Raw genomic sequence first — 16627 nt, forward strand, 5'->3', positions numbered from 1 at the left:
TAATGAGAGCCAAAATGTTTCATCTGGTTCCACTTGCTATGCTTCTTACTGAAACATACTGTCGGGGAAAAAAAAAACTTTCTTCTACTTGAGAGCTAAATCATTCTCCGTTATTGTTACTAAATCCCATATTCCATAATGGCAGTAACCTATATTTCTAGTTTTCAGGGTTCTGTCATGTTCATGGCCTTTTTTCAAATATTGGTTGAATGCTGGACTTTTAACATGTGACAAAATTTACATTTATGCAAAAAATCAACATCGGTTTTTGGCGATTTGTGTAAAACATCTGCATGCACGCATATGTGTGTATTTATGTACAGAATGTTTTTTTCATTTTTGATAGAAATAATTAAATTTTTTAGTATATCTTTTTTTTCCAGTGAATTTGATGGAAGCAGGAGCTCAGTGTAATTCGGATCTCTTTGACAGCTTAGGAAAAAAAACGATCTTACAGAACCTTTATGATATTTCTTGTGAAGGTCTGATGTATTTTAAGGACTTATCTAAATGTAGCCAAAGAGAATATGCCTGTAGCCAGCCAGTGTAGAAGCATGTAACTTCATATGCACTTTATTCTGGAGATGTGGGTTATGAGTTAGGTTCTTGCCCTCTTTTTAATAATAGTCAATTATGGTAAGAAAGAAAAATAAAAGTCTCTAACTAAGAATGATGTTTAGACAGCTGAGGTAATCCATCCAGAACAACTTTAGTTGCTTTTCAGTAAAACAATTACTGTAATGCTGAACTGATGTAATTGTTCGTTTTTCTGAGATGGAAATGTACTGTATACATACGATAAGAAGCATACCTAATGCAGAAGTGACAGCCCAGCAGACCTTGGCTTTCAAAGGAAGAAAACGTATCTGCCAAAATGCTGCATTTTTTATTATTATTAAGAAAGACTCCTACAGTATTTCTGAGGACTGTGACCAGAAGAGCTTCACTAATGTGCACTGCGGGTGTCTTCAGAAAGACTGGTTTCATCCAGAGCTGTACCCCAGGAGGTCTATCCAGTACATGCAAATATGATTTTAGATTTGATGCTATCCATCATTCCAGGCCACAGTCAGCAGTGTTCAGGTACTGGATCAGAAAATCCTGACCAGCGCAATTCCTCCTGGGATACTTGACTAAGAAACTCTGTTTAAACTATAGATTTGATCCTGGGGTGATACCGATTCAAAAGATATCTTTAGCCGAGCTAGTTGTTCTTATATTAAATGTTGGTATTTGTGTTTCTCTTATTCTTTTAATACTTTGACAAGCTGGAAATGTAGCCAGGATGATGATCTTGATGAAAGGGCTGAAGAGCAGCAACATCAGATTGTCTTGTTCAGATATTTCTTCGATGTGGACATGCAGTATAAATTAGTTTATGCACAGCCATTTTAGAAAGCGGATGGATTTCTTCCTTTCCAGAACTTTAGCACACCTGCAGGACATTGTAGAAAATTGGAATGGTTGTAATTTAAAGAATTACTGATTTAAAAATGATGCTTCAAATATACAATGAGATTTAATTATGCTATTTTTTTTTTCCTGTGGATTGTCTGCGGTCCCTTCTCCTACCTCGACGTGTATTGCGTTAATGAAATATATGCAAAACTAAGAAATCAGAATGGTGTAGCACGTATTTCCAGATTTGAGCAAAGATTTGTCAAATTGTTCCAATTGTTTCTTCAGTTAACCTCGTATGTTTACTGCTGTGAAACAGTGGGGAAAACAGCAGAGCATATGAAGCAGTAAACAGAATCGCTTCTCCACATGCGGTGGGGGATGGAACTTTAAGAGTTCAGTAGAGAGATCGCAATGGGTCTGCTTTTGTTAGCTTTTTTTTAAATTCACACCCAGTTAGGTCTTTTTCATATCTCTGCGTGCGTCTACAAACCCCACAGCACCACACAGAGGAATGAGGAAGTGCTGACAGTCTCCTGTAACCCATCCACTCCATAGTCCATAACACAACCCCAATCCATAGTCCAGCACTGATGGAGAGACAGGTGAAGCCGTCTCAGACAGCACTGCAGACTGTTACTGAGAGCCTGAGGGCTATGAGCACTTTCTCCTTGGTGGCTCTCGGTCAGTTGTGTGGCCGCATGGGAAATCCCAGTTGCCGTTGGCTAGCGACATGGCCCAGGTTCGACTCATTGATCACAGAGCCCAGCCTGTTCTAAGGGCGAGCCGTGCGAGAGGTCAGAGCTGGGTCTGCGTGCAGCTTAGTACCTGCCGCTTCTGTCCGTCGTTGTGAGCGTTGCTTTGAGATTCTATTTGGGAGAATTTTTGTTTTGCACAAGGTGACGCGCAATTGGCAGTGTGTGTGCAACTCTGAGGCTCGAATGGGACATGTTAAAATATTTCCAGGCAACATGTAAAATTCAAACCACATTGATGACACGTAAGCGCTTTAGATCTCACCGCTAACAAAGGGTCTTGCCTCTTTCAGCAGTAAGTCATAGGTACAGACTGATATTACTTCACAGTAGAGCAGCGAACTTTTCTAGCCAAGGAAAGGGCAAGACGGCCCGTTACTCTCATGCTGCAAAAGTGGTCTTAACAAGGCTTTTTAAATAACAAAAAATCAATGCTTGGAATATCCATCAGGACTAGCACTGCTGTCATTTCTACCTCAGAAAAAAACATGGGATATGAAAAAGAATGCTGATATACTGTAAATTGCTGATATTGAGTTGAAAATATAAAGTGGGTTGAAGCTGGTAAGATAACAAGCAATGTAGGTGCGTACACTAGCGCACAGCTAAAACTGTTTTTTTATTTTGACGTGTTTGCTGTGTTCTTTGATAGCCAGATTATCACCTCTGTATTTGATCAACATAAGCAAATGATGGACGTCAGGGGCGATATGGCGCTAAGCACTGCAGCCTCATGGTTATGTCTGCGATGCCGCCTGTCTGGAGTTACATGGATGTCTGTTTTCCTGGGTTTTCTCAGGGTTTGTTTGGGTTTCTTCACCCAACCCGATGACATGTTGTCCGGGTTAATTGACATCTCTAAATGCTCCCCTTTTGTGTTTGTACCCTGTTGTGGAGTGGCATCCTGTCCCAGTTGTATCTTGTCGTGTGCCCTGTGATTGCCAAGTCAGGCTTCGGCTCACTACACGACAACTCTTCAAGAGTCAGTTGTTTACTTAAAATAGGTGGGTGGAATAATCACACAACAAGGGTTGAGTCAGAATGCTATCTGCAGAACATATCTCCATCTTCAGGATCGATTCAGAAGGATATTCTTGTAGGAATTTGCCCCGCTGGCAGAAGAAATGCTCGTCTGAATCCAGTTCCAATAACGCTGATAATCACACAAGGCAAGGTAATGCTGTCAGAGTTGTTAAAATGTTCCTCATTCGATTATTAATAGGGCAATTTGAATTGCTCTGTAAAACCGAGACTAATGAGTGTGATGAGTGCATTATCGTGGCATTAGAAAGGTCAATCTTATTTTGCTTTTTGAGCACCAACCAAGATAACGGGATCTATCTTTATGCGAGATAGACTTGGGTCTCTGCTGGAACATGTTAAAATTTATAGACTTACAAGCAAATGTTTTTGTGTAATTTTACTCTGTAAAAATACTAGTTATGGACGACTGCTGCTGGTGTGGAGTTGCAGAAACCATTTTTAGGGTTCTGGAGGTATTTTGTCGTATTTTCTTTTATAGATGAAAAGGTTTTGTCTCATTAAATCTGAAATTGAATTAATCTTCAAATTCTGCTGTTTTGTATCCGTTTTTGGGAACAGTGTTTTCAACCCTTTATTGTGTAGATGAATGAAACAATAAGTCACTATCAATGGAAATGTGTGGAAAAATAGAAAAAACTGTAGCAGAAATTACTATGGGGTCTTAATTACAAAGATGTGAGCTGTTGAGCTTTGCTGAAAGACTAGAATGGTGCGAGTATTACTTTGTGGAATAATGTCTGGGATTAAGATATTATTAGAAACAAGCTAAGGTTCACTGCATTATTGTCCTTAGTACTTAAAGAATGGGTGACATTTTCTGGGCATTGTCCAGTGACACTTGGGGTGGTTCCGAAAACAGACAAGCTTAACATGCCAGATGGCTAAGACTGGCTTTATGAGAATACTGTTGCTAAATACAAACCTTTTTACTTCACGGACTTTGTGGCCTCTGGCATGGCCTGAGTCCCAGGGGTTGGGATTTGGAGTAGGCCTCAGTAGTCATTAGTTCTGAGGTGCTGCAGATGGTTATTTATGCAGGTCTAATATAGCATCAAAATAAAAGAACAAAGTTTAAACCCACGCTAAGCTTGTTTGAGACTGCTTTGGCAACGGCGCTGGAAGCTCTCAAGCAATATGTAATTTAAAATAAAACTATATTGTGCTATATATGATTTGGCACCGCTTTTTAAAGAATTTATTTTCTCCAGCGAAGCAGCCGTAGAAAAGGTGGTGAAGCATTAATCCTACAAGGATTTCAAATCGCAAAATTGCCTTTTTTTTTCCCCTCTAAATCTCAAGATGACATGATGACGCTAAGTATATGAAGTTGCAGCAAATGAACTTTTTAGAGTCGTTAACTTCAGCATCATTGGTTTTTTTTTGAGGGGAGGCTGCATTGCCAAAAAACTGCTGCTCTCTACGTCTGGGGAAACCTCTGTAGGTATTTTTTTTAATACTTCTTGCTGGCCAAACCAAGAAGGGGGGGAGAGTTAAGAGATGAGTTGATGCTTTAGCAGTTAAGGGTTTACATGAAACGTGTTGTTCCTAAGTGTTTACTATTGTTTGGTTTTTCTTACCACATGATCACAAGGCCCAGAAGCCCCTGGGAGCTCCTGGGCGCCTCGTCTCTTGTCGTCTGTTCTCTCTGTCCCTTTGCCTTGGAGCAGTTGGCAGTGGTTGACTTGGACTGCTTGCTGCCTTCTTGACCTTCTGTGGCCGGTCCTTTCAGTGACTCACTGTGCAGTATTCGAGCAGGACTGGTCAACATTTGTTTTAAAAAATGTGCTGTCAAGCAAAGAAAAAATATTTTGACTACTGTATTTAGTTTTGTTTCTTTAAAATGCATTACATTTATACAGGTGCAATTAAAAATAAGTCATATTCTGGGTTTGCAGTGATGTCATTTTTGAAAGATGTTTCCTTTATTGAATATATAATAACATTACTACATGGGACAGCTGATTTATTTCATTCCCGAGTTGTTTTTTGTAAAAAAAAAACTTAGATCAGAAAAGGCATTCTCACAAGCTGGACAAAAAAAAAACAATCATATGTATAAACAATTTAGATGTTTATGCTAACAGACTAAAACAAATTTTGCTTCAACTGCTAAAGTTCTTAACTCTTGTTATAATAGATGTGCAACAGTTGTATATCCTTTGTTTATATGTACGCATTAAAACTCTGCTTTGCTTAAGAAAACAAGTCATAAAAATCCCCTGCAAATCTATCCCTTTGCTGCATGATTTCACTTGTTCTGTGCACTCTGTGTATGCATTCGAGTTCACAGCACCTTGTAGAATTGTATGCATTTCTACATTCACTCTTTGAGTCGTGATCTGGGGGAAAGAGGGTTAAGCTTTGCAAACTACTGAATATTAAATTGAGAATGAGGCGCTTTGCTGCCATCATAAATGAGCAGTCATTGCCCATAATACAGTACAGACTTCCAGCTTCCCACTGCTGCTGCTTCTTTTCTCTTTGCAATAATATATTGGGTATAGAATGTGTAATGATCCTAAACCAGAGCCATATTCTCTAACAGGCGTTTCTGTCAAATAGATTACTGTTACCACACTCATTGATTAGTGTTCTTTAAAAAGTGCTGTTTCTACCTATTAGGTCTGGTCTATAATTGGGTCTGTTTAAATGATTCAGATGAGGTAGTATGTATTTTCTCAAAGCACCATCACTGTCAGCCACTCATTTCATTATAGATTCAGCAGACTTGATAAAACAGCAGGGCATCCCATTTGAAACTCCTTAATCACTGCATCTCCTCTGGAATGGAGCCATAGAGGTGGTCAAGCGATATACACAAATCACGGCAAATGGAACTACTGCTCTCTTTGCAGACTACCTAAATGGATAGAGGTATGCAAAACACCATAAAGTGTAATAAATGCCAAAAAACTTCCTTCTAATTGGATTGAAAAATGGAGGTTGGTCTTCGTTTTTCAGCTTAAAAGGAGCACTGTGAAGTTGTCTAATAGCCAACATAAAAAGGAAACATGCCTGAAAGATTTTTTTTTTTCCTTCAGTCTTTGACATAAATAAATGCTTTCACGCTGGGCTAATTGCATTATCTACTGTCACACACCATGTTTTGTAATAACATAAAAATGTGTTTATCTGTTTCAAGTTTAGGCATTCTCCAGGTTTGACCTTTTGACTGCAAGGCAAATCCATAGGTATAAGGTTCTCGTCAGATGTTGGGATCACGGGTTATTTTTTAAATTCATTTGTGAGGTTATACCTGAACCTAAGTAAAGTAGTTAGGTTAAACAAAGACTGCTTACTTATGGAGTACTGCATTTGCTTCTCAATATGGTTTTGTTAACATGTTTTTCACATTTCTGTTTGCATTTATTATAGTTAATGAAAAGCAGGTGTATTAAGAAGGCACTCTTTGATATTAGTATTTAGATTTAATAATGAATGCAAATGGTGACACTGGTGTTCTGGTTAGCACTGCTGCTTGAAAGCTGCATGGTCCTGGTTTCAGTTCTGCATTTTGAGTGTCTGTGTGGAGTTTGCATGCTCTCCTAGGGGGTGTGTGTTTTCTACAAATGCACTGGTTTACTCCTACCTGCCACACAGGGTCTGTTCCAGTGGGTGTGCTGTACTCCCAGAATCCAGTACATGCTTTCTGGACCCATTAGTGTACTAGAAAGTATTATTAGTGTAAATGAAAATATTTAAAACTTGTTTCAAATTTCTATCGTTTACTACTGGTTTGCTCCCATAAAAGACTGATGCCCTTATAATGCTGGATCGGCTGTGTTCGGGGTTCTGGAGTCAGTCCATTACAGTATCTTCACATTTTAGTGTTATTGGAAGCAGAAACATCTCGTTAATGTGTCCCCAGAAAAGGCATCAGTTATATACAGAGGAAACTAGCTTTGGCACTGTCGTTTGGAAAAAGGAAACTTAAAATGAAATAGCTGTTTATTAGCCAAGTAATTAATGTTATTTTGTTCTAGGTTCTGGATCTCTGGCAGCAATGGCTGTATTTGAGGACCGATATAAACAAGATATGGAGGTAAGAATCTAATTTTTTTTTCCCCTATTTCTTATAAACCACTGTCTTTATTTCCATGGTGTGACCAGCCCTGTATTGTATGGTGAGTTTGAGGGATAAACTCCTTTTAAATGAGTAAAGCTCTTTGTGCTTGGTGTGGCCTTGTAGCAGGGGTATTATTGCTACACCTCTAATGGTGCCAATAATACTGGTAATACACCCAGCAGCCACATCGCCCTGCAGCGAAGCAGGCGTGTGGCTGGTCAGGTCAGAATTCTTGGAGTGGATAATACACAAAAGCACTATGGAAGTGTAAGGAATTTATTCTTCTTCTTATTGTTGCCGTTTGATGCCATTCACTTTAATTACTTGACTTCTCATTTTCTAGAACGGTTTTCAGTTTTATGAATGTAGAACTTGGGCTACACTCATGGATGTTCGTAAATACCTTCCACACACAATACACTGCTGTTTTAGGACAGATATCGCACTGACAAAAGAACCTAATGTGTAAAGCGAGGTGGGGATTGTATGTCACCTTTTGACCCTGAATTGGATAAAGCAGGTAGATAATGGATGATTTTTTTAGATTTGGTTGTATAAAGCCAACATCTTCTGGAAACGTGGTACAAAATTGTAGTGCTGGCAATGTCTTCAAAATCTTTAGCTCTAAGATATTTATTATCATCACTTCCAATAACCGCTTATCCAGGGAAATTGAAGATTCTTTGTAGCCCAGAGCCTATTCCAGGAAGCATTGATACACATTGGACAGGCTCTCAGTCCTTCGCAGGCTTTAAGATGTTGATAAATTAATATTCATTTCCTTATCAGTTATAAGATTTTCATAATTATTTGCGGAATTTATTAAGAACAAATTGTCATTTGTATCGCAAGAAATAGGTGTTCTTGCAAAGTGCGTGAAATCTCGGGTCCAGTTTTGTTAATCTGACATACACCATTCCTAAGTTTTATTTTTTGTTGTGCTTTAAAACTTTTGTCCATATTTCCTGAACTTCTATGACATTCTGCTGAATTTAATTAAGATACTTGCATTGGCCCTGACACTTTTAAAGCTTTCTTTTAGATCTTGTCCATTTTAGAAGTATAAAGCCGTTTTAGGAAAACCATTCACTTGATCATATCTAAATATTGATGATCTAAAGCAGGGGTGGGGAACGTCCGGCCCGCGGGCCGTATAAGGCCCGCAAAATCATTTGGTCCGGCCCTGCCAAGGCAACTGCAGGTGTAGAGATGGGCGATAATTCGATAACGATAATTATCGCGATATAATTTTCCTCTATATAATTTTAACAAAAGTTCGATATATATGTTTAATGTTTCTGCTGTTTGGCAAGTGTTGTGTTCTTAAAATAAAGAGTTGTTTAATTTACCAATTAACTGTCTGGTTTCTTCAACTTTCACTCAGGAGAAAAAAATCTGCCTTTAAACTTGAAAGAAATAATGATTTGACATTTATCGGGATAATTATCGATATCGACTAATATGAAAATTTTTAATGTGATATCGTGATAACATGACGGGACAGACACGCATGCTTCTCGCTGGCTGCCCGTGGCCCGTCTGCCTGTATTGCGATAACTCAGAGGACAGTCAGTGCCAGGCAGGCTGGGAGTGTACACGTTGTGAAAGTATTAACACACTGTGTTTTACGAACTGCGGGATGAAGTCAAGCAGTTCATGGAGATGAAGGGAAAACCTGTCAGGGAACTCAGTGATAGCAAGTGGCTGTTTGATCGACTGCGCTCCAGACTGACCGACGCAAACCTGGAAAAGCAGTTGCAAGTAGCAACATCATCAATGCCAGCTAACATCACACGCCTCACCAAAGAGAGGCAGTTCCAGCCATCACATTAGGGGCGTGTTAATTAAACGTTTGACCAAATATAGCAGGCTAATTTTAAATTGATACTATTGCATGGCCCGCGAATGATGTTATAAATATCCAAATGGCCCTTGGCAGAAAAAAGGTTCCCCACCCCTGATCTAAAGGAACCAATAGACCACTGGTCTCAACTGGTTTTGTGTTTGTGCTGGTGAGGACTGAGAATCCACTTTCACAATGAGAAGCAGTAAAAAATTGAGGATAAACAAAGCACTGTTATCCAATTTGGAAATTAACCTTACATGAGAAACCAGAATTCACCAGTAAGCTATATCTTTGTGGTCCTCCTCTCCAAAAACTTTTTCTGCTCTTTAGAAATCATTTTGTCCAATTTTATATCTGTTGTGTTCCACCTTAATTGTGCATTAAATTAGATATCAGCCTTGAGTGTGTAATTGGAACATGCAAATAAGCATTGCATTGTGCATATGACAAATAAACTGAACTGAATTGAATTGAAGGATCACCCCTGTTTAAGATTTTCTTTTAGACTAATAATAATTCCTTACTCTTAAATAGAGCTTTTCTGGACACTCCACTCCAAGCGCTTTACAGGGAATGGGGACTCCCCTCCACCACCACCAGTGTGTGGCAGATACCTGGATGGTGTGATGGCAGCCAAAGTGCACCAGTACGCTCACCACACATTCATTTTCATTGTGGACGAGAACAGAGTCAATAAAGTCAATTCAGAAATGAGGATTATTAGGAGACCGTGACCAATAAAGGCCAGGAAATTGGTGTAACACCCATACTCTTTTTGAGAAACACTCTGTAATTTTTAATGACCATGGGGAGTCAGGATCTTGGTTTTATATCTCATCCAAAGGAATGGCCCCTTTTTACATAATAGCGTCCCCATCACCATACATGGGCATTAGGACTCACACAGACCAGAAGGTGAGCGCCCCCTACTGGCCCCACTAACACCTCTTCCAGCAGAAGCCCTAGCTTTTTTGGGAGGTCTCCCATCCAGCTACTGACCAGGCTCACACCTACTGAGTTTCACTGGGTTGCAGGGTGATATAGCTGCTGGCTACTCTCTTAAAACTTGGTTTAAAGTTTCCTCAGTGGTTTTTTGTCGTTAAGTATGCCATGATAAAATCAAATGATTTCACAACTTGTTTTCCTTCTGATATCGGGTCCGACACTTCTGGTAGTGACTAGCATTGTTTAAATGCACGTCGCGTAAATCAAGTGGCGTAACTGTAACGTTGCAGGAGGGGGGGCATGGGTGGTATCTTTGCTGTTTTTTTAGCAATTTTAACTTTTGAAAGACCTTCTTACTGGACATTTCCAGAGTAGCATCATCATTTTGAAACGATGCAGAAAAAGTTCACGTGTTGGTTTATGAAGTAGAGATGCTTGACTATCGGGAGATACTTCACTTCTGTAGTTTTGGAGGGAATTTTGGGGGAAAAACAGATAGGCTATGCCTCAGTGCCTGGCAGATGATAGTTCTATGAAGTAAACGCCAAGTCTTCCGATTTAGCTGCACGAAGAGGTGCTGATTGCCGCAGTACGGTGTTTTGGAATGCGTTGCCCATATACTGTTAGAAACTGCAATCTAAAGCTAGTAGATCTGGGATCAGCGCTTTTTGCAATATTGTAGGTTTTCAGTATGGTCCTAATAAATTAAACTGAACTACACCTGTGCAGTTAATGTTCAAAGCTGTCACAACTTTGCTAAACAGTTGCTTCAGTTACAAAATATGATCGAGCAGGACACATCCGTACAACAAATCATCTAGTCAAAAACTGGTTCATAGTTTCCACCCGCCTTCGTATGAGATGAGGATGATAAAATATTTTGTAAAATGACAATGCAGTTATGACCTATTTTGATATTTCTCTTTTTTTTTAACTTGTGAGCAGGATCGTATTAAAATGTTGGAATATACATATTATTGCTCGGAAGTGATTGTTGTTCTCGTGGAAAATCTCTAGGACGTTTCTCCCTACATGTGTTAAGCATCCAACTGGAATAGAGCCACTTGAATTCTAACCCAGAAAACTTTTTTTAGCTGTAATGTCTTGCAGTTTTCAGTACATCTACTTAGTCATAGTAAATCGGGGTTCGGCAACCTTTCCGAAGGGGCGTGCCAAGAATTCACTCGCGCACCTGTTCTTACGGAATTTGTGAGTAATAGTCCTGCTAAATTTTGGATTTATAAAAGTGTCATATTAAAATACAGTAATGTCTTAAATTAATATACACCTTACCGTATAGTGTGATCCTTGCAGAGTTCTCTAATCTCAGGCTTCTAGCTTGATGCTTAAGGCCTCTGAGTGTTTTTAGCCTGCAACAGGATAGACAAAGTACTGACTTAATGAGTGAAAATACCTGCTAACAGGTGAGTTGATCCAAATGCTGAGAGCAGTGGAAATGCCAGTATTTTCAGTCAGGTTTCACTGGAAGGCACAGCAGGTCATGATGCTGTGATCGCAGTCAGTAGCTTGAAGTGTTTCAGAGATCCTGAAACTCTTGTGTTCCTTGGGTATCATGGCGCACAAACAAGCACAGTCCTTGTTGCACGAACCGAAAGGGCTGGAATGAGGGAACATCTAACTTTATGTTCTTAGCAACCGCCATTTTGTCCCAAATGTTTGACTTTAAAGTCAAGCGTAGCCGAAAAAATGTGCTGAATTACTTTTTTAACTTGGGATGCCAAGAATGTCCTTTTTTGCACAACACCTTGTACTTATTAGTTTGTAGCTGAAGGAAAACTAGTGTAGAAAATCATCCTGGTCACTTTTGTAATGCATTACATTGATGAGGAGGGTAAAAAGTTAAAACCTCTAGAATTATGATTTATTTAAGTTGGGAGAATATGAATAATTTATCTATCAAATTCAACATTAATCCCTTTTGTACTAATTGTCAGGAAGCCTGGCTCGCACTGGCAAAGGGTTGTGGTGTGTTGCAAGACCCTGAGATCACAGGGGTGCAATTCAAAGGCAAACTGTCCTGGAGCCTCTGGTATCGACTTGCAAATTAGCATTAGGAATCTAATTAATGCAGTCTAATGAAAGCAGCATTTGAATACTGTTGAAAAAATAATCGGGGTTCCCTTCTCTGCTGTATCGTTGGTGCTATTGAAGTTGATTGCCGGGCGCATCAATATGTGAACAAAGTTTTTTTTTAAAAAAAAATTAGCATTCATTTGAAGAATGGGACTGTTATTCATTCTGTTATGCTTTTGGCACACTTCAGAGTCCCATGAGAGGATTGCCACAGCAGATAGCGCACAATATTTATAAATCCGTGACAGGCAATAATGGCAACTTGAAGAATTCTTTTGCACGAATCTCAAGTTGTGAGCTGCTGAAAGCTGAGAGGGATCAAATCTGCCATAGCAGCTGCTGTGCCCTACAGTTATGTTTCAAGACTTTGAAGATGTTCAACTCAACGAAATGAAGGCCTCGGGCTTAGCCAGTTTCTGCAGGCTCCTAGAGCCCTGGCTCACTGCCGTTTGAAGATGAGTCGCTCCAGCTTCTGCTACTGCCCGAGGCACACTCGCACCAGCAGGATCCTCTCTTTTTTTTTTTTTTTTTTTTGGACTGCCTTAGCCTCGTCTTTAGGCTCGAAGCAGCACATGCTTTGTCAATGCCAGCTATATGATGGCCTGGTCCCTGGTTGCTCCACTGAGATATAAGCTCTACCCAACACCCTTCAGAGACCAGCCGCAAAGATAGATGGTGAAGAGCACGAGTGCCACTTCGGCAGCCTGATTTATGAAGTCATATTTCATCACGGGGAGAGTGCTGGCCTCCAGAGGAACACTTATGGATTGCTGAAGATGTGAGCCGTTTCAGCCCTGAAGGCCTGAAGCCACTTCACAACCGTGATGCCAAGTACCAAACAACTACTGCAGAATGATATTAATTTGTCATGTGGGCAGCTATAGATCTACCTTAAACTTAAAAATTGGAAGGGGGGGAGGGAATACCAGAGATGACGTATTACTCACAAGCACTGATCTCCGAGGCTCTGCTGTTTTTGTTAGCATCGAGATCTCTAAAGAGGTGGATAAAATCTTTCCTTCTGGTTTTGGAAATGCACGAAAACAGAAGCCGCAAAGACGGTTGGGTATGAGGGAGGCCGTGCCGGTCTGCCTTTAAGTGTGGGCAGACTTGGGTAAATACGGATGCAGTTGCTTCATCCAGAAATGGAAGTGTTATTTTTTTTTTTTTAAGTTTTTTTTTTCCTGTGAGGCGCTGGCTTGTTGTGATGCGGTTGAATAGGACAATAATGGCGGTTCATTGTCCTTGGAATTCATTTTATAGTAGACTGCATTTATTAGTCATAAAATTTAACAAGATTGATTGTTTTAACTATGCTGAGTTGAGCATTAGGTTCATCAAGGGCTCCCCCCCACCCCCCCGGTCTCCCCCCTCGCCATCAATCGTACTTAGGTGACATCTGTCTGATGGCGAGCCTGGGTACAATGACAAGCTGCATATGAATTTGCTGTTTATTTGTGATGTTGATCTAAACTGCCAGTGTCTGTGCCAGAGGGCTCAGGTGGGGAAGCCTGCGGGCTAATCCCACCATCTGACATTGGGGGATTTAATGACTCCGTGGGAAGGTGACCACTCACTGGGAGGTTTTCCTGCTGAATTGAGACAGCAGTCAGCAGAGAAAAAGGGAAGTCGATGACAAACTGGTGTGCTCATGAGAAGATCACCAGTTCCATTGTTTATAGCCCAGTGCTGAAAGGGCATTAGAATTTATTTTTCTAGGATAGATTTTTCTTTTGTATTTCTACCACATTCAAACGTATTTTTACTAGGTTGTGTTAGAGAATTTGTCTGAGTATTGGTACGTTGTTGGTAATGTGTGTGTTGTGTGGCGAGACGCTCCAGTTTTTTGTTTGACTGTGCAGCTGAGGTGTAGAAAGAAATATTCCAACCTTCCACTCATCGAGAGGACCATAACGAAATGTTGAGGGATTTTCTCTTCCAAGAAAAGAGAATTACACCATAGTATATATCTTCAAATTATAGCACTGTTGTGGAACATGACCTTAGGTTTATGAATTTGCCTTAAGCCCCTTTTAAAACACACCATACGAAATAAACTAAGGTGGTGTAGAATTTATGAAACCGTAACCATATTACTTTAAAGGGTATTATTATTGAATTGATTCTCTTGTGATAGTTCATAATTTTCACCAAAGTTTTTTCTTAGTTCTTTAAGACAAACGCCTGTTACATCAAAACATTGATAATTACTAGTCCAAAGGATCTATTGATAAAACTCTGAGGCTTACAAACTAAGACTTCTTGTGAAAAACAGTCATATTAATAATGATACACGAAAGTAATTGTTAAAAGAGAAGATTTCCCAGTGTTGCTGCTGTACTGTAGTGCATTATTTTATGTATCGGAGAAAAGATTATAATGCACTGAACCCACAGATCCTGCATGAAGCAAATGTTGACGGTGCAAATTTTAAGCAAAGTTTTAAACCTAGTGTCAAAACAGGACGCCCTTGGATGTTACACAGGCTTTCCTCAACTGATTCCATTTTCGTGGAATTCCTGAAAAAGATTCTATGCCTGCATCCCATCAGTGACTCAGAATTTGCTCGGTTGCATTCAGCCTTAGAAAAGCTGTAGTGTTGTATTTTAACTGGAGTGTTGTTCCAGAAAGCTAATGTCTGAAGTTCATCCGTGTTATAGTCTTTAACATAAGATTTAATCAAATTATAATTTTTTTTTACTTTTGACCTGTGACTGTTTCCCAGAATTACTTGCATAATCTTTCATTCTGGTTTTCATTTTTTTTAAGTTTAATTTTGTAGAGTATGCCACATTATTTTAAGTTCGTATGTGGCTGAATAAGATCCTTCGGTCAATTACATACAGTATAATAGGCTATATGGCCTGAGTGACCTTCTCTGGTTCTGATTTTTTTTTAAATTCATAATACAATGACCGTCTTTGTATTGTTTTGAGACAAGGGAGTGGTTAAGTATCCGCTTGCTTGAAGTTCTTTGTCCAGAGTGCTTAGCTGTGATAAACTTACAATATATCTCTTTATTCAATCGGATAAACTTTGCTTATGGAACTGTTGAATTCTATTATGAATCTGCTTTCTTTTATGGATAATAACTACATGTGTGTCCTGATATCTAGGACTGTGTTCTATGGTTTCTAATAAGACTTTTCATAGATCTCAAAAGTTTCATGTTCAAAATTCGCCATTACAAATTTAACAATAAGTAAGGGAATATTAGAAATGTATGTAAGTGGTGTTTTGAAACTGTTATTTTAATTAAAAAATAAGATAAACTGGTGATTAATTCAGTATACTACCCTATTACAGATCAAACAGGTCTCCTGGGGGTTAAATTCCCCTAAAGACAGCAGATGTTGAATAGAAGCTCTGGCATATTTAATACTGGCATGAAATATTAAGACGTTTTTTTTGTACTTGTGTGGTGCTCATATCTGGTAACTTCATGCATATCCGCATTGTTGAAATATAGCTCTCTGTGTAGTTCAGGGACCAATATTAGCATGTGTAGCATTAGGTTTGAATTATGAAAACATTAACATTGAAAGTATGTAGTACATAATGTTGATATTTTTAGATGCTAGACTGCACGGTTAGACCATACGGCAAAAAAATGTATCGCTTCTGCCTCAAGCTGCTCTCTAGTACCTAGCTGTTAGTCTCAAATTAGAGGCTAATATTCTGTGGTAGGTATTAGCTTCATACTAAATGAGGGGTTCGTGCCATCTAGCCTTCGTGAAGTATTTAAATTCTAAAAACATGTTTTTTAAAAAAGAATTTCTAAAGCCCTCTTACAAGCATTTATTGTTTTATGTTATTGCATTACCATTTGTAGTGGACCACAAGTGGAATTCATGACCAATCAGAAGCAGAAGTAAAAACTTGCTTAAGCTGCATATGTGTATATTTTATCGACGCAACACAAACCCACTAAGAATCACACAAAACGACTCTACCCGCCTTCCATTCTGCCAGGTATTCTGCACAGAATTTTGCTGTGTCCAGTGATTGGTGTCCCATCCAGTGTGTATTTGTGCCCTGAGCCTATATTACCGTAATCCTCTGTTTTGTTTTTTCCCCAATCCTGGTCTTGGAATCCACCCATCTCTTCTGATTTTCATTCCACCTGAACTGTGTTAGTTTCTGCTCCTTGAGCTCTAAAACTGAGCTGTTTGCTTAGAACTTTAAAACCTGTTTTAAAATAGTAGAACAAGGTCAGCAATTATCCTGAAACCAGCACCAGATCCCGGGTTTGTGTCTTCTCACCAACTCCTGGATATCTTTGCTGAAAGAATTTCTCAACAGCTCTTTAACAACCGTTTTAAAATACTTTGGAGCAAAATACCGAGCAGACTATGTCTTGAAAGTGACGCACAGTCCTGGGTCCTGAGTGCAGAAAACCATTTGCAAATTTGTCAGTACTCAGTTGGAGAGAACTACTCCAGTACTGCAGTACTAGTATTGGGCAGTGGTACTCTAATG

The 16627-nt window shown here is 39.4% G+C and overlaps 1 protein-coding gene across 2 annotated transcripts in view; it reads left to right on the plus strand.

Annotated features, from left to right (window-relative positions):
• Positions 1-16627, plus strand: part of psmb7 (proteasome 20S subunit beta 7) — a 37589-nt gene that overhangs the window by 12969 nt on the left and 7993 nt on the right. For both annotated transcript variants that reach the window (XM_015367068.2, XM_006640702.3), the window contains exon 6: positions 7181-7239. In XM_015367068.2, the coding sequence (XP_015222554.1) occupies positions 7181-7239 (59 nt within the window). The remainder of the gene's footprint in view (positions 1-7180; positions 7240-16627) is intronic.

The sequence above is a fragment of the Lepisosteus oculatus genome, chromosome 24 (assembly GCF_040954835.1).
Source record: "Lepisosteus oculatus isolate fLepOcu1 chromosome 24, fLepOcu1.hap2, whole genome shotgun sequence".
Taxonomy (NCBI): Eukaryota; Metazoa; Chordata; class Actinopteri; order Semionotiformes; family Lepisosteidae; genus Lepisosteus; species Lepisosteus oculatus.